Source organism: Bos indicus x Bos taurus, chromosome 18 (genome assembly GCF_003369695.1).
Source record: "Bos indicus x Bos taurus breed Angus x Brahman F1 hybrid chromosome 18, Bos_hybrid_MaternalHap_v2.0, whole genome shotgun sequence".
NCBI lineage: Eukaryota > Metazoa > Chordata > Mammalia > Artiodactyla > Bovidae > Bos > Bos indicus x Bos taurus.
Genome location: NC_040093.1, coordinates 26,773,371 through 26,795,319, shown reverse-complemented (window position 1 = coordinate 26,795,319; position 21,949 = coordinate 26,773,371). Strand labels below are relative to the sequence as shown.

Genomic DNA, 21,949 nt, shown 5'->3' with positions numbered 1-21,949 from the left:
AGTACTGACAAGACTTCCCTGGCAGTCCAGCAGTTAAGACTTTACACTTCTGCTGCAGGGAACACGCGTTCAATCCCTGGTTGGTGAACTAAGATCTCACATGCCGCACAGTGCGGCTGGGGGCTGGGTCGGGGGCGGGGAAGTAATGGCACATAGACATCTTATCTGTAACAGAAGATGGACTTTTGAGGGAGAAGAAAAGGGGCTAATAATACTCTTCAGAGGTCCTGTGAGGCCCTTTACCTTCATTTTAGCTGTGAATACAGGCCTGGTAATACCTATTTGCAGGGATTTTGTGACAATTAGAAATAACATTTATTAGGAGAGTAGGATGTGCTGAGCCATAACCACACTTAGTATTCAATCCTCAGAACAACCTTCTGAGATGGGTCTCTTTCTCCCCATTTTACACACTGGGAGACTGAGGCACACAAAACTTACACGAATGCCCACAGCCAGAGGAGAGACCAGCAGGGCCACCTGAGACGAGTGAGAATGGGTGAACCCAGGGAAAGCTACCCCCATCTGTGACCTTCCCTGCGGGTCTTAGTTGAAGGCTCTTCCTTCTCTCAGATACACACACACACACAAACACACAGAGACATGAATGTGGCAAGCACTTTGGCCGCAGCCCAAAGTGGCTTGCTAAACCCACAGTTCCTTTTTTCTCTTTCCACCAAGGAAGAGACATAATGAAGGCTATCGTCAATGAGAAAGTGGAGAAGGAACAAGTTTATTTCAGAGCAGTACTTGAAAATTCCCAGTGTGAAGCAGCCTAGGAGAAAAGGGGCCTTCTCCTACAAAGCTGTAGGGAAGGATAAACTGAACAATGCTCTCTAATGGCAATCTGGCAGTAACTATCAACAGTCTAAACTTGGCCCAAGCGGTAACCATTTCTGGGAATCTTTTCTACAGAAATTCTACTGGAAGAGCCCAAAGATACACAAAAAGAGACACCCTGTCACGCTGTCTGTGACTGAAACAAAACAGCCTGTCTACCCACAAGCAAATATTGATATATCTGTGCTGCAGAAACCCAAAGGGCTGTTAGAAAGAGCAAGGTAGATTGAAGGAGTGGACATTGAAGGACTCCAGGGAAAAAAAGCAAGTTGCAGAATAAGATTTAATTTCCCAGTTATTCTTAACTAACAGGAGATTGCAGGGGACGCAAGCAACAGCACTCTGAGTCCTTTGAATGTCTCCGACGTCTTCCTCCCCCATTCAGAGAAAACTGCTTTTAAAGGGAAAATAAACGACCTCTTCCCTTGAAGATTTTAAAGTTTTAACAAAATGGTCTAAAATTGTGCGTTTAGTCTGTCCAAAATTTTGTTTATGAATGTAGGTGAAATACACTAACACCAGAAATAAAAAGCATATATCCATACAACTTTGAACCTAGTAGACTCTCAGTAATTATCTAGTAAAGATTTTAAAACTGAAATAAATAAATAAGGGGGCTGGTGTGATTAGATGGGGCTTCCCAGGTGACGAAGTGGTAAAGTATCCACCTGTCAGTGCAGAAGACGCAAGAGACACGGGTTTGATTCCTGGGTCAGGAAGATCTCCTGGAGAAGGGAATGGCAACCCACTTTAGTATTCTTGCCTGGAAAATCCCATGGACAGAGGAGCCTGGTAGACTACAGTCCATGGAGTCGTGAAGAGTCAGACACGACTGAGCGACTTAACATTTAACAGCTATGGGTGTGTGTTTGCAAATACAAAGAAAAATGTCTGGAAAAATCTAGACGGATATAAAAGCTAATTGTGATTATCTCTGAGATGTGGAATTGTTTGAGGAAGGAAGGAGTGGACAACACTTATCTGGGGACTATACTGTTTAATTTATGAATAGGTATTGCTACTGCTGCTGCTAAGTCACTTCAGTTGTGTCCGACTCTGTGCGACCCCATAGATGGCAGCCCAACAGGCTCCCCTGTCCCTGGGATTCTCCAGGCAAGAACACTGGAGTGGGTTGCCATTTCCTTCTCCAATGCATGAAGGTGAAAAGTGAAAGTGAAGTCGCTCAGTCATGTCCAACTCTTAGCGACCTCATGGACTGCAGCCCACCAAGCTCCTCTGTCCATGGGATTTTCCAGGCAAGAGTGCTGGAGTGGGGTGCCATTGCCTTCTCCATGAATAGGTATTATCGTCATACTAAGAATTTTTTTTTAACTGTGTTTATTTTTAAAATACGTTTGGTTGCGCTGGGTCTTTGTTGCTGCACTCGGGCTTTCTCTAGCTGGGGTGTGGGGATGCGGGGTTGCTACTCTTTGTTGGGGCGCACAGGCTGCAGTAGTTGTGTGGCACATGGGTTTTAGTTGCTCTGCAGCAGGGGGCTCTTCCAGGACTGGGGACTGAACCCATGTCCCCCTGCATTGGTATGAGGATTCCTATCCTCTGTACCACCAGGGAAGTGTCTAAGAGTCTTTTTTAAAAAACAGGAAAAAGATCTTTGTATCAAAGGCAGCATGAGACTGGCTGTTGGTTTCTTGGCAGAGGGAATGGGCAGAGGTTGAGGCGGAGATTAGATGAGGCCGAGATGAGACAAGGACATGTTATCTGTAAGGCAGCTACAGGCCTCTCCACAGAGCTGCCAAGAAATAAATTTAAAATAAAACCTGCACTGTTGGCTGTGAAGGCGTGTTGACATCAATAGCACTTCTCAGCCGAGCCATTCACCTCCCATCACCATCTGCTTTTTGGTTTTGAAAGGTTAGCATTTCTGTCTCTTTAGTTAATGACCAGACCTCTTGAGCCTCTTGTCTAGTGTCTTCAGGCACCTCAAGAGCCTGCCTGCCCAGCAGCACCGGCTCACAGATTGTATAGCAGGGGGACAACGAGCCCATCTTCTGAATTGGGTCTCCAAGATCGCCAGGATGAAATCCAGACCTGAAGTATCGCAGAATGTGACCTGGCTTGGAGACAGGGCCTTTACACAAGGAATGCAGTGAAAACGACCAGTGTCCCTCGATGAAGAGGGCGGGACCCAAACACACAGAGGGTGGACCACGTGCAGACATGGAGAGGACGGCCATCCACAAGCCCTATCCTTGCAACTTTTATCTACATTTGAAACATTTTCAAAACACAGTTAAAACTTTAAATATATAGGATGAAAGAGAGTCCAGCTCCTGGGAATCCAACGGCAGATCCTGGGGGGCAGAGGCCTGAAAAGACCTACAACTTCTAGGCAAGAGGGTTGCGACTTAAGTGCAGTTTTTCAATGACTTTATTTTACCATGATTTTCCCTCCAAATGTCTACTGTCCCTGTAATATTTAAGGATCCTGGACTGTGACTCTAGAAAGAATCAAGGACGCAGCTCCTGTCTGACAAGTGATTGAGGAAAGCCTTGCATGGCTTCTGCTGACCGTCAGGCTTGGTTTTTACACTCCAGCTGGAGGAGGGGCCTTGTGGTCTGGGAATGTGGTCTCTCTCCATTAGCCTGGAAGGCTCGCTTGATTTAGCAGGACAGTTCCAGATCAGGCTTCCCCCCAACCAGTCCTCACCTCCGATGATCTGCCCCAATGGCGTCTGTGACTCTGGCAAAACCCTGCTCCCTGGAAAAAGAACAAAACCATTTCAGCAAATAGTAAAGCAAAGGCCCGGCTTTTCCTGGAAGCCCACATTCAACCAGGCTCCATCTGGTCGGTGACTACACCTGCCTCACTATCCCAAATGCATGCCTCATCCCCTCTGAACTGTCTTCACCCAGGAATCTCCCCAGGTCTTCAGACCAGGAAGGGAATCCATTGTAAGTACTGACAGTTCCCTGACCTCAAGCCAGTGTTACTGAATTAACAGGAATGTGGCCAGAATGCCTTAGGCCTATAAACACCACTGTCTTGGAAGTTAATCTTTAATTCTTTGGCACTGTATGACCTTTGTCAAAAGAGCAACAGGGAAATTTCCCCCTGCATTTGGGGTGTACCCCTCAGATGCTTTTTGAATGAAGAATAGAGACAGGTGAAATCCCCTTGATTGAGTCATTCTGAGTTGGTTGATAACCACATTAAGTTTGCCTGGTTCAAGCCACACGTGGCCCCACTCACTTCAAAAGGGCTTCCAGCTCCCGCTTGACCCCGCCCACCACGGGCGGGCCCCGGTAGGTGAGGGCCGTGTACAGCTGCACGAGGGAGGCTCCCGCGCGGATCTTCTCCAGCGCATCCTGCCCGCTGCTGACACCGCCAACCCCGACGATGGGAACTCTGCCTGCAGAGAAGCGCACGGGACATGGTGAGGAAGGGAGGGCGAGACGTGAGAACAGGAGCTCAGTCTGGCTCCAGCCCCAGCCCCCTACTGAGGGCGGTGGTTCAGGAAGCCCAGTCCCATCGCAGCCCCGGAGCCCGCGCACACAGAGCTCTGAAGACAGACATGGAGTCCTTGCCTTGGGTGAGTGCATACATCTCCCGGATGGTTTGCGTTGATAAATCCCTGAGGGGCTTCCCGCTCAGCCCTCCTGGTTCAGAGCGCAGGGCACCCTGGAGGCTAGCAGGGCGACTCACTGTGCTGTTTGTGACGATCAGTCCATCGATGCCCAACTGCAGGGGGAGACAGAAAAAGAGCCCCCTGGTCAGGGCATGACGGACTTGGAGAAGCTTCCCTGGAGGTCTGACACAGCGGCGGGCCCGGCGCCCACACCTAAGCCGCCAGAAGCCAGAGCCAGACCTCGCTCATTATACTGCCTGGGCAAGTGTCAGAATGAGCCTCAACACGACAGTAACAGCCATCACATACCAACTGCCAGTATGGTTCCACCAGGATGGGGTTTAGTCCTTAGAACAACTCAATCTAGAGCGTCCTGTGCCAAGGCCTGCAGGTAGAAAGAGGTGGAACTAGGACCTGAAGCAGGACTGCGGGGCCCAGTCTGGGTTTACACTGGTCCCCGGTGACACCGACACCCGGTGTTAGACTGGAGACAGAACACTGCACTCTGAGCAAGGCTGGAGGAGGCACAACCGTTAAAGCCCTTGCTGGAGGAAAAGGAGGGAAGAAGCAGGAGAAAAGGACCCATTCAAACACTGCTTCAAACATTTCCTTTCTTATTACTGGCATATCTCGTTTTATGGCACTTCACTTCATTGGGCTTCACAGATACTAAGTTTTTTACAAGTTGAAGGTTTGTGGCAACGCTGCAGTATCAGATGATGGTTAGCATATTTTCAGCTATAAAGTATTTTTTAATTCAATGACATACATTGTTTTGGACTTCCCTGATGGTCTAGTGGGTAAGACTCCAGGCTCCCAATCCAGGAGGCCTGGGTTCAATTCCTGGTCAGGGAACTAGATCCTGCATGCCGCAACTGAGTTCACATGCTGCAAAGTCCCAGCGCAAGCACGTCAGGGTGGCCGAGTGGTCTCAGGCGCCAGACTCCAGGTGTCTAAGACTCAGCGCAGCCAAAGTAAGTAAGTAAATAAACAAGTAAATATATGTATTTTTAAGGGGAGGGGCAGTTCCTAGAATAGAGCTATCACCAGAGATATCTGCAAGGATCACTTTTTAAAAAATAAAAGGTATGTACATTGTTTTTTTAGATGCAATGCTATTGCACACTGAACAGGCTATACTAGCAGAGTCTGTGTGCCCTGGGAAACCAAGAAGTTCCCATGACTTGCTTTATTGCAGTGGCAGAACTGAACCTCCTCTATCTCTGAGGTATGCCTACATATGAACAGAGGAGCCTGGCAGGCTACAGTCCATGGGGTCGCACAAAGTCAGACATGATTCAGTGACTAAACAATAATGCCTGTATGTGATACACTGAATCATGACAGAGCAAACCAGCCCTTAATAGAACAGAAACTGCCATCCAGGCTAACCCGGCTGGTCAGGTGGCCTCTACAGGCCGTGAAGGGTGTCCCCAGGCCCTGACCCTCACCTCTCTCACCACGCTGGCAATATCCTCCTTGTCCTGGGCTGTGAGGTCGGGAGCAATCTTCACCAGGACAGCTGGCTTGTGGGCCACCTTCAGGGCATCCCTCTCCTGCAGCACCTACAGCAACACGGGGCCAGAGATGGGGACCCTGAGCCTGCAGCCTACAGTGTGACCGTGACCTGCAGCTGCAGTGTGTCTTGACACGAGCTGTCAAACTAAGGCACCAGTAGTTTCTCCTTCTCCGGAAACACCACTCTCAGTTATGCAAACAACCCCATCAAGATAGATCTGATTCCATTCTTTTAAACCAAGGAATCCCCGAGAGTGAGTCCCTAATGTCACTGGCATTGGCTAATACATTAAGGTTTATTTAGACTTTTGTCCCTAAAAGAGACAGCAAATACTGTCACAAGTACTGTTTGATGAAAAGTCATCCTATCATTCATTCATTTAATGTGCTAGATGCTAGAACAGAGTGGTAAATGAGAGAGCTGTGGTCCCTGCTCTCATACACTGTGGATTAACAGCAGGGATAGATAACTGAACAGTTGATTAATACTGAGCACAATCAGTGTTACATAGGGGATTAGAGGGAAGTGAGGGGTCCTAACTGGTCCAGGTCTTAAGGACAACTCCTTGATAGCAGATAGCGATGCTGAAGCTTGGCCCTAGAGAATGAACAGTAGGTCAAACTAGTGGGGGCAGGCCTGGACACGTAATTACCCACCTTGGTCAGCAGGCGGCGCAGTTCAGCCTTTCCCTGAAGGCTCCGCAGCCCAGCCGTGTTGGGACTGGACACATTCACTACCAGGTAGTCAGCCAAGGGACCCAGGACTCGAACCCCCTCTGCATAGTCGGAGACAGCGTCCACCGAGGTCTTATTCTTCCCCAGGTTTATTCCCAGCGGCAGCCCATCTGTAAATATCACTGGTCAGGATTTTGTCCCCACTCACCATTTCCCACATAATATTTTGAAGCCATCCTTGACCAGCAGCCCATGAACAGCCTAAGGCCTTCCAACTCCAAATGCGACCTTGCCCACAGCAGCTGAAAAACGCCGAGCTATGCATGGTGCCCTGCCTGCCGACCTAAACCCACCCTCCACCTTCGTCTGCACAGCCGTGCCTGGGCAGCTACTAGGATGTTTTCCTGCTTTGTCGCTTTGCGCCCTTTTTCTTTTTTTTTAATTTAATGGGGCATGGAGACATTAGGAGTGCAGCTACTAGTGATGAAAAAGGTAGGGCTCGTAAATGCAGTACAGCTGGGAAGAGGCAAGTCAACAGCATGCCAGGGGACAGCTGTTGACTCGCAGGGGCCGCTTGTTGCACTTGGTCAGGTGACTGGGTGTGTGGTTGTGAAGAAAGCGCAAAATTAAAGGATACATATAAAATAGACTGGAAAATATTTTCGATTCTCATGTCTAAAATGAAGAGGCATAACGGTTTTATCATTTCCGTCCTGAGAAGGGACTCCCCTTATAACTAAGGTGACCGCACATCCCAGAGCTTCCAGGCCAGCCCTGAACACTCCTGTAGCCTGGGCATAATTATTCATGCCTGTGTCCCTTCCACTCTCAATGTGCACGGTAGGTAATATGGTTACCTTACTCTAAAATACAGGGAATTATCACCTGACTTGTATTTTTGACTTTCAGTATGTTTCCGAAAGGTATTTTTCTATGTGTGAAAGCAAGGGCTTGTCTGCACTTGATTTCCTGGGATACCACCTTATCTGCAAAGGATAAAGTATATCCATGGTGCCAGCTGTTTTTCCCACCAGTTGCCTGAGAGAAGATCTGAGACATCCAGCTAGTTCACGAAACGTGTCAGGTCAGGGAGGGTCAAAGAACACCACCTGGTCCTGCTATCGCACACTGTAAATGCAGTCCCTGTTTTATCATCAGCTTGAATGTAAATGAGATTCGTGTAGCTAATTTCATAGGTGGAGGGGAGGAGAGGGAACCCAGTTAGACAAGTTATATAACAGGGTCTCCAAGCTTCCCAAATCAAGCTAAGATGGCTTGGAAACTGTAATTTTTTTCCACCAGGCAAACTGGTTTAAGAGATCATTTTCATGTAGCCAGTGGGTCTTCCGTTAGTAGTCATTTGCCCCAAATGACAACATTTGGGGGTTAGACAAAAATTGCTGAATTACCCTACCCCCAAAGGGCACCACAGCTTATAACAGTTCAAGTTTACTGGCAATGATGCAAGCGATTAAGCTGTCTTCACGGCTTCCAGCTGCTGCTAAGCACAATGTGCAGAGCTCTGCTGTGGGATTTTGCTTCACTCCAGCAAATGTCAGCACCAGAGTGGGGGCTGAGGGGTCGGGCAAGAGAGCACAGAGGAGAGAAGTGGCATAAAGGGCACTGTGGACAATTAAAAGAAGGAAAGGGAGGCCAGGCAGGGGAGTATCACACACCATGACAGTGCTGTTGTGACCTGCAAGTCCCCCAAGTGGCAAGGTCTACAGTATAGCAGGGTCTGGGTCTACCAAGGCCAGGGAGTTCTAAGCAAGGCCACTTCCTACTCCCCAAATCAGAGGTTGCTAACTTTCAGTCTTGCTTCTAGAAATGAAGCCAATATCCACAGGTTTTTTTCATCTCACTACCAGGACATCTAACGAAGCTAATCTTCTGGAAGGTGTTCCAGAGGGGCCTGCTGAAAGAGGAAGATGGCCATAGTCTCACCCAGCCCCAGAGGATGCCTGGGAAGATACAGTGAAGACAGCTCTGTGCCAGGACCGCTACGTGCACCCCAAGGGACAGCAGGGCAGAGAGCCCCAGGAACGAACATCAGCACCTCTGAAGGCGGCCTTCGAAAATGCATGGTGTTTCCAGACAAGTCATGGAGGATACTTTCCCAGTGCTGGAAACAGTTAGTTATCCCTGAGTGGAGAAGAGTGTGAGTAATGTTAGTGTTCTTCCTCATGTTTCCCTGCATTTACTAACGGGTCTATCATTAGCATGCATCACTTCTATGATGGAGAAAAGGACGAGAGAGCAGGATGTACAAAGAAGGCACCCAGGCCCTGCTCGTGTGATCACAGAGCGGCCCCTCTGCACTACTTATTTCCAAGTCACCCGCTGTGACACAGGTTACATAACAAAGCAGGAACTTTAGTTAACAAAGTGTTATCTTTGTTCAATTGCAAAGTTCAATTAAAAGCTTGGATGCTGTAGTGGAGCCAGGAAAATTCCTCTAGGAGAGGAGCCCTGAGTTCCACACTTTTTTTTCTTATTGCTCAATCATGCTCACTTCACTGGGAACATTCCTGACTTTCTCCCACAAGTTTCCTTCCAACAGCTGAGGAACCGCCCTCTGATGCAATGCCCTTTACCTTCTGTGAGTCTGGCCTGTGTCTGCTGTCTGGCCCGTAACCTGTGTTCCACCACTGAGAGTCCATGACTGTTAAATCCGTATCTGGAGCACAGAAGAGCACAAGGAGAGGGACAAGGTTAGGACCCTCAGGCAGAAAGACTAGAGAGATGGAGATGGAGATGGCTCCGTGACCATTTCACCACATGCGTGCGTGCTAAGTTGCTTCAGTCATGTTCAATTCTTTGCGACTCTGGACTACAGCCTGCCAGGCTCCTCTGTCCCTGGGATTCTCCAGGCAAGAATACTGGAGTGGGTTGCCATGCCTTTCTCCAGGGATCTTCCCCAGCCCAGGACCAAGTCCATGTCTTGTCCCTTATGTCTCCTATATGGGCAGGCAGGCTCTTTACCACCAGCGCAATCTGGGAAGCCCATTTCACCATACATTTGTGACAAAGAAACAAAAGGAAAAATGAGAGTCAGTTCTTAGACTTCTACAGTCTAAACACCCTGGGAAATCCTAGAGAACTTGCCAGAACACCATCAAGCACAGAGGGAAAAATTACAATTTGCCAACAAGTCACTCAGCCAACCAGCACTGTAAACAGCCCAGACTCAACTACGTAGCTGCCCCCAGACCTGTCTGGGTCCAGCCCCTCCTCCTTCCCATCCACTGCTGCCACGCAGTGGGACCTCACCACTGTGATAACCCATCTTCCCTCCTCCTGCCTCGCCCCACAAATTCGTCTCCTGGAACCCATCCTGCCACTCCATCTCCTCATCCTTTCTCTCCTGGCCCAAGCCAGATGCTCCCTCACCTGCTGGCGTGCATGGAGTGCCCTGTACCCGTCTTCTCCTGACTTGGGATGCACATAAAGGCTGCTGTTCCCCTACTGGGTTACAGCCGTCTCGAGGACAAGAGACAACGTCTTCTCCATCACCTGTCAGTGGACACTCCACAAAGGCTGGGCCTCGTCTCTCTCATCTCTCGTCCCCAGCCCCCAGAAGGGCGCTGCTCTAATGGCCACCCCCGTCCCTTCCTCCTTACCAGTGGCACCAGCTCTCCAGTACAGGGTGAAATGCGTGTGATGGGGCTTGGTCACTGAGATACAAAGTGCTGCCCACCAGGGAGCTTCTGGGAAAATACCCACTTCCCCCCATATCCATACTTCCTTTTCCTTTCTGCTCTCTGATGTCCTCAGGTGAGGACATACGCTTGCAGCTCAGGCTGCAAGAAGCGAAGGCCCACAGAGGTTGGACCAGAGTCCTGACGCCACCCCACTGCTCAACCAACCCTAGACCTGCCTACTACACCCATAATGAGGAGGAAATAATAACAAACACCCATTACTACTTAAACAGTAAGTAAGTTCTGCAGCCAGAAACACCTAATAGATACATGTACTCATTGACTCGGTTCATTCAGCACCCACCCTGGGCCAGGCATGCCTGGAGCCAGGAACACAAGGGCTGGGAGCTCAGGCCCTGCTCTCTCGTGCCACTTCTCACACACTGGATCCTACCAGGCCCCGTCATCCTGGTACCCAGGGCTATCTGTGGCAGGTGAATTGTAAACATTTTTTACCTGACCATTCTGAAGCTATCGATCCCACCCTACAGGGGAAAGATCAGTAATTTAATGTCTAAAGCTGGAAATTTTCCCTGAAACAAGCACGATAAAGCAGGACGTGCAGCCAAATAAACCTTCCATACATCAGCCTCCCAGAAGGCCCTTCATGATCCCAAAGTTGCCTCTCAAACCTCCCCACCCCCGCCAAGGAGGCTCTCAAATACTGCTACCAGAAAGGAGGAACTTCTCCACTTTCTGGGTTTGCTGTAGTGAAAACTTTCCAGGGGGTCACAAAGAGAAGGGCTTTACATAGTCTAGAAGGATCTCTCTTCCTAAAAGCAGCTGTCTATATCGATTATTACCTTTCCCAGTTACTGAAGGCAGGGGCTGTGCCGTCTGGCGGAAGACCCACTAACCACATGCGGCCACAGAGAGTGAAGCCTGGCCAGTCAAAGCGAGAATGCTATAGGGATAGCATGCTGGGCTTCAGAGGCTTGATACAGTGAAAGAAGGCACACGGCCAGTCATGCTTATATTGCTTATATATTAAAAGTACATATTAAGCATTTACAATTAAGTAGTATAATAAATATTACAAATAATGTAGTGATTATTAAAGTCAATTTTATTTTCACCTGTTTCTTTTTACATTTTTATTGTGGCTACCAGAATACTTTAAATTACATATAGGACTCCATCATATTTCTACTGGACAGAGCTGGGCAGGGGCACTGGAAGTAACCAGGTGGAAAAAGCACAGTCTCCAAAGTCAAGTGAGCCAACACCCATACCCACGTTCTGCTTGTGACCTTGTGACTGTAGCTGTTTTGTAGTCCTCCGAGCCCCAGCTTGTATATACATTAAACTGAAATCATAAAACCTGCTTTTATGCTCAACATGATTCCAGAACATTCCAAATGACAGAAAAATGTCCACGTGGTACAGCCGCTCACCTACCTGTTAATGATAGCTTGGTCTTCCGGGAGGCGGAAGACCCTGGGCCTGGGGTTTCCTTCCTGAGGTTCTGGGGTTACACTGCCTATCTCAACAAAACCAAAGCCCATCTTATAAAGGCCATCCACCGCTTCCCCGTGCTTGTCAAATCCTGCGGCGATTCCCACTGGATTTCGGAATTTATGGCCAAGGACTCTCACTTCCTAGGGAGAAGGAAAGAAAGTCACAGGCAGAAAAAGCCATTCTGGTGTTCCTCAAAGCATGGTCCCCGGCATGCCTACGTCAGAATCACCTGCCTGTTAAACCTCAGGTCCCGGGGCCCATCCCTGGACTAAGGAATCAGAGTCTTGGGGGGGGGAGGTGCAGAATGGAACTTTGAGGGAATCGATCTTTATCAGTGCTCTCCAGCTGATTCTGATACCAGCCAGAGTTTGAGAACCATCAGGCTTTATCATCACCAAGGAGACAAACAGCGTTCCCACCATGGGTTGAACAGGAGACAGGTGCTGCCTTTTCTCATCACAGTTAAGGATTCCACCTTCTTATCCACTATCCTTGGTGGGATAGAGTGGCTCATTGGTCTCAGCCCCTAGTGGGTGCTATTCTGAAACAGGCAGCGAGATCCTTTCATCATCTTAGTAAGTCAGCCTCCGCTGTGTCCCTCCTCCTCAGCCAGGCGACACGAAGGCCCAGCAGAGTCCCCATGACTCCTGTCCTCGGCTGGGCAGCTCTGACTGCTGGGCCCCAGAACCAGGCTGGGAGGACCAGGTTCTTCCCTGGCAGACATGGGCTGGATTCCTGATTGTTTATTAGAATGAGAATGATTTGTCAGGTCTAGTCCGACTCCTGAGTGATTCAGGATTCTCACCCTGATGGGAGCCAACAAATCTAGTAGCAAGACAGATACATTAAAAGATGGGAAAGGCATCAGCCTATCATAAAGCCAGCAGTTGCCAATGGAGTTGTCTCTGTCAGCTGATGTTGCAGGAAAGCCTTTGGCAGGACTAGCAAGGGTCCCAGGCTGACACCGTCTGGTCCCAGAAGCAGAAAGAAGAAAGGCTGCTCCAAAGAGGGGGAAGAACAGATGGAGGTGAGTATGTGCACGTGGCTCCTCGGGGACTAGGCAGGGGGCCACTGGGGGCCGTGCTCCAGGAGGGGCTCTTAACCCCAGCTGCACGACAGGACCCCTAGGCAGCCCTCAGTCCTCAAAGCCCAGAGATGATGGTCAAATGGGGCTGGCACCAGTCCAGAGCACTGTGTACAGGTCTCCCCCACTTTTCCAAAGTTCTCTTTATGCCACCTGGCTTTGCTATGAAAGAGCTACATTAGTAACCTGTTTTCTCTAACCGAAAGGAATCCAAAGAAAATTTTCACTTTTCTGAAAAAAGGCGACACACACATCTTCTCAAAGCTGCAGGATGGGAAGTAAAAGAGATACTAAGACGCAAAGGGAAAATATACAGAAGGCCACTTTGATCGATAATAGTGTCTCTTCTCCTGAGAGGTCTGAGGGCTTCTTGGTGTTTTCTTCACATTCACATCATTCTAATGTCCCCCATTTGCTGAGTCTCTTCAGTGGAAACTGTCAGGGCTTACATGAGAATGTAGATTCTAGGAGGACGTGGATTCTTCCACTTTGTTTGCTGCAGAAACCCCAGCACACAGAAGAGTAAGGGGACAGTGGTGCCCATGATTAGATGCAGGAAGGAATGAGGCTCGGACAGGAGCGGTATGCTTTCCTCAAAGGGCTTGGCTAGACATCCCTACATCACATTAGATGCTAGTGATGCTGGCATGCTTCCTTTTCAGCAGAGGTGAACTCTGAGCTACCTGAGACCTCAGTGAGGCAGGGATGGTGGCTAAGGGGAAGGATGCTGAGCCAGACTCCATGGGTGTGGATCCTGGCTCAGCCATTTCCTGGCTGGGTGCCTTTGGGTAAGTCACTTAACTCCTCTGCACCTCAGTGTTCCTAATCTATAGATGGGGACGACAGTTTGAGGGCTAACTTGAGATTCTAGTTTTCAAAAGGATCAGCCCCAGCTGAATAAATTAGGAGACTTTGATCTTGACCTTTGTATCTGTCGCACAAGGAGCACCTACCAGCATGTCAGAGTCTTGAAACGTGGTTCGAGGAAGGAGCCCCAGGGAGGTGAAGCGAACAGCCAGCCTGTGGGCTGTCTCAGGGTCCAGCAGCCGCTGCAGAGACGGCATCAAGAGTTCAGCGTAGAAGTGCTCATCCCCCGTGGCCGTCAAGTAGGAGGCAAAGAGAAGTCCTCCGCCCCCCAGGATCACCATGGCATCCTGGGCCCGCTTCTAGAAAAAAGAGCCAGTGGGATCCCCTCAAGGCCAGGCTGAGGAACCATCCCCAAACCCTTCACACACTTTACACGCTCACAGGGAACATAATGGCCTTTACATTCAGTCACATTCCTAGCCTTCTGCTAATGCTGGTCTCCTCTGTTCCTGCTCACATATTGGCCTCTCAGGCAGAGGCTGTATCTGCATTTCTGTAGACACTCACTCCTCTGCCCCAAAGGACTCCAGGCCAGGGGTTTCAAGAGGGGGAGTACCCTGGGGCATGCAGTGGAAATCGGAGGAGACTGCTCATAGATTTAGTGAGTGGGCATCAGTAAAGTCAGAAGTGCCTCTACGACTTTTGAAAATCCTGACAGTCACTAGGTACAAATATCTGTTCGTACTACCTGAGCCTAGGACTACAGACTCTATTTCCCCACATAAACACAATCCTGTGTGGTTTTCATCTGCATTGACTTTCCAGGAATGCAATTGCCTTGTTGATTGAGGGCTGACCATACTGTTCAGCACAGAACATTAATAAGAATAACACCATCTCAGAAGACATTCCCGTGGCACTAGAATTTCTAAGTAGAGGCTTACACACCTGACTCACTACCTAGATGACTCATGCCCTAATATTTATGGGTCAAAATACATATTATTATAAATTCATTTCTCCTTTATATTCCAATTAGGACATTATGTTGACCTTTTAAATTATATATAGAAAGATTTTATTATACATAAATTCCACTTCAGGATGCAAAAGAGGGTTTTGCAAAAAAATTTTTTCTAAGGTCTTTTTAAAAAAATTGTAATGAAGTATAGTTGATTTATAATGTCTTAACTTTTGCTGTATAGCAAAGTGATTGGGTTACACATATATATACTTTTCCATATTTTTCCATTACGGTTTGTCACTGGATATTGAATACAGCTCCCTGTGCTATACATCAGGGCCTTGTTGTTTCCCCATCCTAAATGTAATAGCTTGCATCTGTTAAGCCCCAATTCCCAATCCTTCCCTCTTCTACCTCTCCTACCCACTTGGCAACCACAACTCTGTTCTTATATCCAACATCAGGTCTTCTTGCACCAAACTCAAACATTGCTCATGATACTTATCACTGCCAGGTGCTGAGTCACTCACTCATTCATTCACCCCATAGAGACTGTGCACGCAAGGATGGATTCCAGGCTCAAGTCCCTGCCTTCACGAGGAGTACAACCTCAGGAGGAGAGAGAAATCAACGATCATGCAAACCTACAACAGTGCTCTGAAGAAAAAAGTGTCGGAGGAGCCTAACCTAATCACAGAGGCAGAGAAAGGCTTCCTCGAGGCAGTGTCTTAAAGCTGATATTCAAAGAATAAATAGAAGTTAGCTAGGCGCCAGGGCAGGGGCTGGGGAGGGGACGATGCTAAAGGCCCTCTACACTCTAGGCGGCATAGGAGAATGAGATGCACCCAAGTAATGGGGGAAGGGGAAAGGTTTGTCTGGAATCAAGGAGTGAGGAAAAGTACAGCTTAAAAATAAGCTGGGGAGGCAGGCAGGGGTCTTGGCCAGAATAGTTTTGAGTTTGGTTCCCTAAACAAGGAGGCCTGATCAGCTTTGCCTTTAAGGGTCACTCCTAGCCGTCACCATAGATCTAGTATTCATTATCTACACTTCTAGCCTCCTCCAGGAGACTGTAGGAACGCCCCTTGCGTGGATCCACAGATATCTGAGTGCCGTTACAAAAACCCTGCCCTAAAAGTTTATCTAAAAACACTGGCACTATGTTTCACTGTGATTTCATTCCAGGTTGGATCCTGCACACAATGCTAGGCGGTCCTGTGTTCACTAAGTGTCCCTGGGCTTAGTTCAGTAAAAGCCCACGTGCTCTTACATAGATCAGCATCTACACTGTTTACACGTAGCATTTACACAGTGGCCGAGTACGTGTGTAAATGCACGCGCATGACCATCAGCAGGCGTCTGCAAAGCTACACACACTACCCTAAGAGGCCCAAGCTCTCGGAGCCGCCTCCCGTCCACATCTCGCCCAAGCTAGCCCTTCATCCTCCCCTCGCCCGGCTTCCCGCCCGTGCTTTTCCACGCTGCCACATTAGCAGCACCGGCTGTACTCACTTTGAGCTGCCTCCACGCCATGCTCCTGCCGCCTCTGGGCCCGCCTCTGACTCGTTTCCATTGGAGGAGATGGAGCTGTCCTCTAATCCCCGCCCCTCCGGGCGCCTCCCCTGCCCGCGGAGGGGAAGGCTCCGCTCCGCTCGGAGAGTCTGATTGAACATTCATGCGCCGGCGCATTCGCGGTGTACACGCCTCTTCCGCCCGCCGGCCTCCCGGAGTCTTTGCTGCGGGGCAGCGCGCTCTGGCTGAGACACCTTGCGCGGATTTGCAGCATCCTGAATCCGTAGAGACGACTCCCTGTATGTTGAGTTTTAGATTCTAAGCAACACTCTCACCAAGTTTTTGATCGTTCAGGTTAAACATTTTATTCATAAGAGTGTGTGTGCTTTAGATAAAGCGTGGGTTGAGAGTGTATGCTGCTGCTGCTGCTAAGGTGCTTCAGTCGTGTCCGACTCTGTGCGACCCCATAGATGGCAGACCACCAGGCTCCACCATCCCTGGGATTCTCCAGGCAAGAACACTGGAGTGGGTTGCCATTTCCTTCTCCAATGCATGAAAGTGAAAAGTGAAAGGGAAATCGCTCAGTCGTGTCTGACTCCTAGCGACCCCATGGACTGCAGCCTACCAGGCTCCTTCATCCATGGGATTTTCCAGGCAAGTGTACTGGAGTTGGGTGCCATTAGGGCACTAAAAGGGTTGAAATGAATTACAGCACTGCGTAAGATACCTGAGCTGATTTTCAAAGAAAATTCCATGAACATCAGGTTCAGATCAGATCAGTCGCTCAGTCGTGTCCGACTCTTTGCGACCCCATGAATCGCAGCACGCCAGGCCTCCCTGTCCATCACCAACTCCTGGTGTTCACTGAGACTCACGTCCATCAAGTCAGTGATGCCATCCAGCCATCTCATCCTCTTTCGTCCCCTTCTCCTCCTGCCCCCAATCCCTCCCAGCATCAGAGTCTTTTCCAATGAATCAACTCTTCTCATGAGGTGGCCAAAGTACTGGAGTTTCAGCTTTAGCATCATTCCTTCCAAAGAACACCCAGGGCTGATATCCTTCAGAATGGACTGGTTGGATCTCCTTGCAGTCCAAGGGACTCTCAAGAGTCTTCTCCAACACCACAGTTCAGGAGCATCAATTCTTCAGCACTCAGCCTTCTTCACAGTCCAACTCTCACATCCATACATGACCACAGGAAAAACCATAGCCTTGGCTAGACGGACCTTTGTTGGCAAAATAATGTCTCTGCTTTTGAATATGCTATCTAGGTTGGTCATAGCTTTCCTTCCAAGGAGTAAGCGTCTTTTAATTTCATGGCTGCAGTCACCATCTGTAGTGATTTTGGAGCCCAGAAAAATAAAGTCTGACACTGTTTCCACTGTTTCCCCATCTATTTCCCATGAAGTGATGGGACCGGATGCCATGATCTTCGTTTTCTGAATGTTGAGCTTTAAGCCAACTTTTTCACTCTCCACTTTCACTTGCATCAAGAGGCTTTTTAGTTCCTCTTCACTTTCTGCCATAAGGGTAGTGTCATCTGCATATCTGAGGCTATTGATAATTCTCCTGGCAATCTTGATTCCAGTTTGTGTTTCTTCCAGTCCAGCGTTTCTCATGATGTACTCTGCATATAAGTTAAATAAACAGGGTGACAATATACAGCCTTGATATACTCCTTTTCCTATTTGGAACCAGTCTGTTGTTCCATGTCCAGTTCTAACTGTTGCTTCCTGACCTGCGTACAAATTTCTCAAGAGGCAGATCAGGTGGTCTGGTATTCCCATCTCTTTCAGAATTTTCCACAGTTTATTGTGATCCACACAGTCAAAGGCTTTGGCATGGTTTCACTATAAAAATGCCTAAAACGTACGTGTGTATGCATGTATATATGTTTATAGGAATGTCTGGAAAGTAAGACTTTGTGTTTGTGGGCAATTTCTGTGCCCACGTTTATTTGTATTTATGATCTCATTTTGGTGCCAAGAAAGAGAACTAGCTAACGTATAACCGTGCCAGGTTTTAGTTGTCGGGGGCTTGTGGAATCTTCCTGGACCGGGGACGGAACCATCTCCCCTGCATTGGCAGGCAGCTTCTTACCCACTGTGCCACCAGGGAAGTCTGGAACTTCTGTATTAACTACACTTATTTTGTCTTTTTTCCCTCTAACTTAAAACGTAAACTGATTTAGTTCCCAATTACTTGACTATTGCAGTGTTTTTCAAAGTGAGGGGTGTGTTCTTGGGCTGTACACTTCAGAGAATTTTGTATTTTGGTGTCCACTTCCTCAGTGATTTTTAAAGTACCGCAAGCATCACGTGGACCATTTGGAAAACGTACTGAAACCTGCCAGGCAATTTCTGTGCCCACGTTTATTTGTATTTATGATCTCATTTTGGTGCCAAGAAGGGGAACTGGCTAACGTATATAAGTGATAGATGTGCCACAGGTGGCATGCTCTATGAACAAAGGTTTTTCATCAAGTTAATTAAAGAAAAGCGGTGAGAGAATTGATTCTTCCTTACAGCAGGAGTCAGTGTGCGTGACAAAATCAAAAGAACCTGTGCAGTTGTAGACCGGAACCATATTTATCTGAGGTGTGGCTATTTAGTTTGGCGAAATTTGATTTTAAGTGGTTTTCAGTTTTGTTTATAATTTGTATTCATGCTTTCATCAAATATTTATTCTCTGGCTTTTATGATTATGTAAGAGCTTTAGGATAGATATCATGCCTAGATTTGTGTATAAATGTATTTAAGAAATAATACAATAATTTAAATCGATTCTAGGGAGTCTGCAAGAATGGTTTTCTTTTTTAAAGAAAATACGAAACTGAACTTTTAGCAACACTGGCTTAGATATTCATCACCCTCTATGCTCTTATAGGTTCGATTTAGCAGATAAAGGGCTATTACGATATTGCAAAGCTAAAGGCATAGCCAGTTGTGTAGACACAGGTGGTGCTGCCCCAGCCATGAGGGCCCGTTGCTTTATTGATCCCTAGCATTTGCTTTCAGCCTGTAGGAACACCACCTGGCTCCTTAAAACAAAACCTTTTGTCTCCTTGACAAATGACTCCCTATTTCTAGAAGAATAATACTAAATAAATACGATGAGCCCACCAAGAATATATTTAAAAGACCAGGCAGCTACTGAGCCCCCACACTTTTCCTGCTCACAGTTCGCAGAGAAAATGTTCTTCAAAGGAAGAACCTGGCTTTGGTTGTACATCACAACAGGTTTCGTTCTAGGCAGTGAACTCCACGGCTCAGAGCAACGCGGAGGGAATAACTGTTTTCAGCTGAGCAGCTTTCGGTGCAGCTTTGAGGGAGCAGAACAGCACTGTCATGCTCTGGGAGGACACCTTGCTTTCACCTGGAACCAGGAGGTTCAAGATCTCCTCTGGAACTTTCTGGAAAAAGAAAAGTGGTGGGTCGGGGGGAATTTAACACTGCCAGAAAAACACCAAGGAAAAAACCACCCAGGTGAGGCTCTGAGGTTTAGTGTTCATGAAGGAAACTCCTTACTTTTCCTCTGAGATGAGAGAAGGAAAGAAATGTGACTTCTTTTGTATACAGAGAAATCAGTCACTTTGTTACCATTGTTCTGAAATGTCTCCACTTTTGTGCTCCAGCCTTTCATTTGTGTCAGGAAATGATGAGCTTTTTTTGTCTCAGGGCCTATCAAAAGTTAATTTACTTGCTATTTGACTAAAAGTATTGTGCAAGATTCTGAAATGGTTACTTTTTTTCCTGGTAAAAAAGGAAAATTTATCATTCTCAGCCCCATGCTTCCTGACACAGAAGCTTGGAGAGAAATTATTTGCCAGTTGCCTTTCTTACACAGATATTTTCAAACTTAGACACAGTAATCTTAGGGTCTTAAAGAAAAGCTCAAGGCATTATTACATCATTGGGACTTTCCTGGTGGCTGAGATGGTAAGGAATCTGCCTGCAATGCAGGAGACCAGGTTCGATCCCTGCGTCAGAAAGATCCCATGGAGAAAGGAATGGCAACCCACTCCAGTATTCTTGCCTGGAGAATCCCACGGACAGATGAGCCTGGTGGGCTACAGTCCTTGGGGTCGCAAGGAGTCGGACACCTTCGTTGACGTCTAGATAAGTTAATACTAAGCCTTGTGATAACACATAGTATGAAAAAATAAACAGTGTATAATTTGTGTGTGTCAGGGGGCAATCAAAATTTGGTGTTCATATTTATTTTTTTTAACTGTTCAACTTTTGAGTATGAGGCTCATCTGGGTCTGGTTTCCCTGCAGCAGAGGTCACAACCCGCCCAGCCACCAAGCCCACCAGATGCGTCTACTTGACCAGAAGTCACAATCAGACCTCATCCAAAGAGGGCTCTTGCTTAGCGAAGCATTACTTCATTTGCCAAGCTGGTAAGTGATGAAGCTACATGCTGCCAAAGACCTAATTCTTAGAAACTGACTCTGAATAAGGAGAGCATGTGAGAGTATTAGATAGAGTCTGTGGGTGATGGACCGTAACGACTTCCTCCTGCAACCCCAATGTTCCCTTCATTTCTTGACCTGGATGGAGTATGCACCCCCCAGTCCTTTCAGCACTGGCCTTTACTGGGAAGAACAAGAAGCAAAAGAGGAACATAGAATATGGTGGATTATAGGGGAGCTGGTTATCAATGCAAGGTTTGCTTCTTCAGAGGTAGGAGGTGAGAATTAAGGGGTAGTTGGGTTTAGTTTGGTTTGGTTTTCACATTAAGCAATGTTCTTCATGGTAATAGTTACATAAAGCACTTACACTGTAGCTCAGTGAATTCTCAGAGGCCTTATGATGTCTCAGACTGTCTAGGTAAAAGTTCTGTTCCACTTTTTTTAAAAAATCACAAATACATTCTTATTAAAATGTACAGCAGCTATGAATGCTTCATAAAACAGAAGACATTGCAATATTTTTCTATTACAAGAAAAAAAAAGATCACTTTTCTCAAATACTGGCTATTGAAAGGACCCAGTATTTCAAGTTTACATATTTCTAGCAGCAGACCTCTCCTTCTTCACCCTTTCAAGCTCTTTGTGATATTTTTGTCTCTTTGCCATAATGGCATGCTGCCGTAAAAGAGGCCAAGGTTGCGGAAGGCAAGTGCTCACACGTTTCATTCTCACAAACTGCATCTCTAGTACTGGCAGTCATCTTACAATTGTGAACTGTTTTTATCATCACAAGAGTTTATTTCACCCAACCCGTCTCCAGGATTGGAAAAGCAGCCCCCTAATAGAGTAAACGATGGTGATTATTCATCCACTTTTCACTCTCCCAAGAGAGCTTTCAGACATTCTCTGCTACTCTTGGTTTTGGAGTGAAAATGCGTTTCCTAATATTATTTTCCTTGTACTTGCAAGAGACTTCTGCTGTAGAACATAGAATGTTTCTGCAGAAGGAAATCTTGGACAAAAAGAATTCTATTTATCCAAGCCAGTTCTGCAAATTCTGAGTCTATGTGCCGATAACTAGAGGAAGTATGTCACCACAGTGGAAAGGCTGCACTCGAGCCCGGCTTCCTGGGTTCACATCTTGTTTCTCCCACCCTGGGCAACCGACTCATCCTCCACGCAGCCCAGTTTCCTTCCAAGGATTGTTATGAGGATGAAAATAATACAAATCATATAGAATATTAGAACAATGCCTGGTATTGGCTGCCAGATTAATAAAGATAGAGACACACAGGCATTATGTGAGGCCCGAGAAAGTAAGTACTTTCGCCTTTAGAGCCGACCAGTTTATAAAAAGTAAGAGAACTGAAGAGCATGTGAAATGGAACCATG

At 47.4% G+C, this 21,949-nt stretch overlaps 2 protein-coding genes and 1 non-coding gene across 5 annotated transcripts in view; 2 read left to right on the top strand and 1 right to left on the bottom strand.

Annotated features, from left to right (window-relative positions):
- Nucleotides 1–3,211: 3,211 nt before the first annotated feature.
- On the bottom strand, nt 3,212–16,221 carry DHODH (dihydroorotate dehydrogenase (quinone)). 3 transcript variants are annotated; one of them, XM_027516095.1, is made up of 10 exons: nt 16,144–16,221; nt 13,817–14,029; nt 11,720–11,919; nt 9,215–9,297; nt 8,565–8,762; nt 6,603–6,790; nt 5,879–5,992; nt 4,387–4,540; nt 4,052–4,211; nt 3,212–3,559 (listed from the first exon to the last, which is right to left on the bottom strand). In XM_027516095.1, exons 1-10 carry the CDS (start codon nt 16,162–16,164, stop codon nt 3,505–3,507), a joined length of 1,386 nt encoding a protein of 461 aa, XP_027371896.1. In that variant the 5' UTR covers nt 16,165–16,221; the 3' UTR covers nt 3,212–3,504. The 3 variants fall into 3 exon arrangements, with proteins under 3 accessions (XP_027371896.1, XP_027371897.1, XP_027371898.1); XM_027516096.1 differs by lacking the exon at nt 5,879–5,992; XM_027516097.1 differs by lacking the exon at nt 8,565–8,762.
- Nucleotides 5,210–5,282, top strand: TRNAG-CCC. Its single transcript has one exon. It is a non-coding gene; the product is annotated as a tRNA-Gly (tRNA).
- A 70-nt stretch (nt 16,222–16,291) lies between the features above and the next one.
- The window catches only part of PKD1L3 (polycystin 1 like 3, transient receptor potential channel interacting), an 83,518-nt gene continuing 77,860 nt past the window's right edge, over nt 16,292–21,949 (top strand). Inside the window, exons 1-2 of the mRNA XM_027516092.1 lie at nt 16,292–16,442; nt 20,423–20,545. Coding sequence (XP_027371893.1) covers nt 16,307–16,442; nt 20,423–20,545 — 259 coding nt within the window. The 5' untranslated portion in view covers nt 16,292–16,306. The remainder of the gene's footprint in view (nt 16,443–20,422; nt 20,546–21,949) is intronic.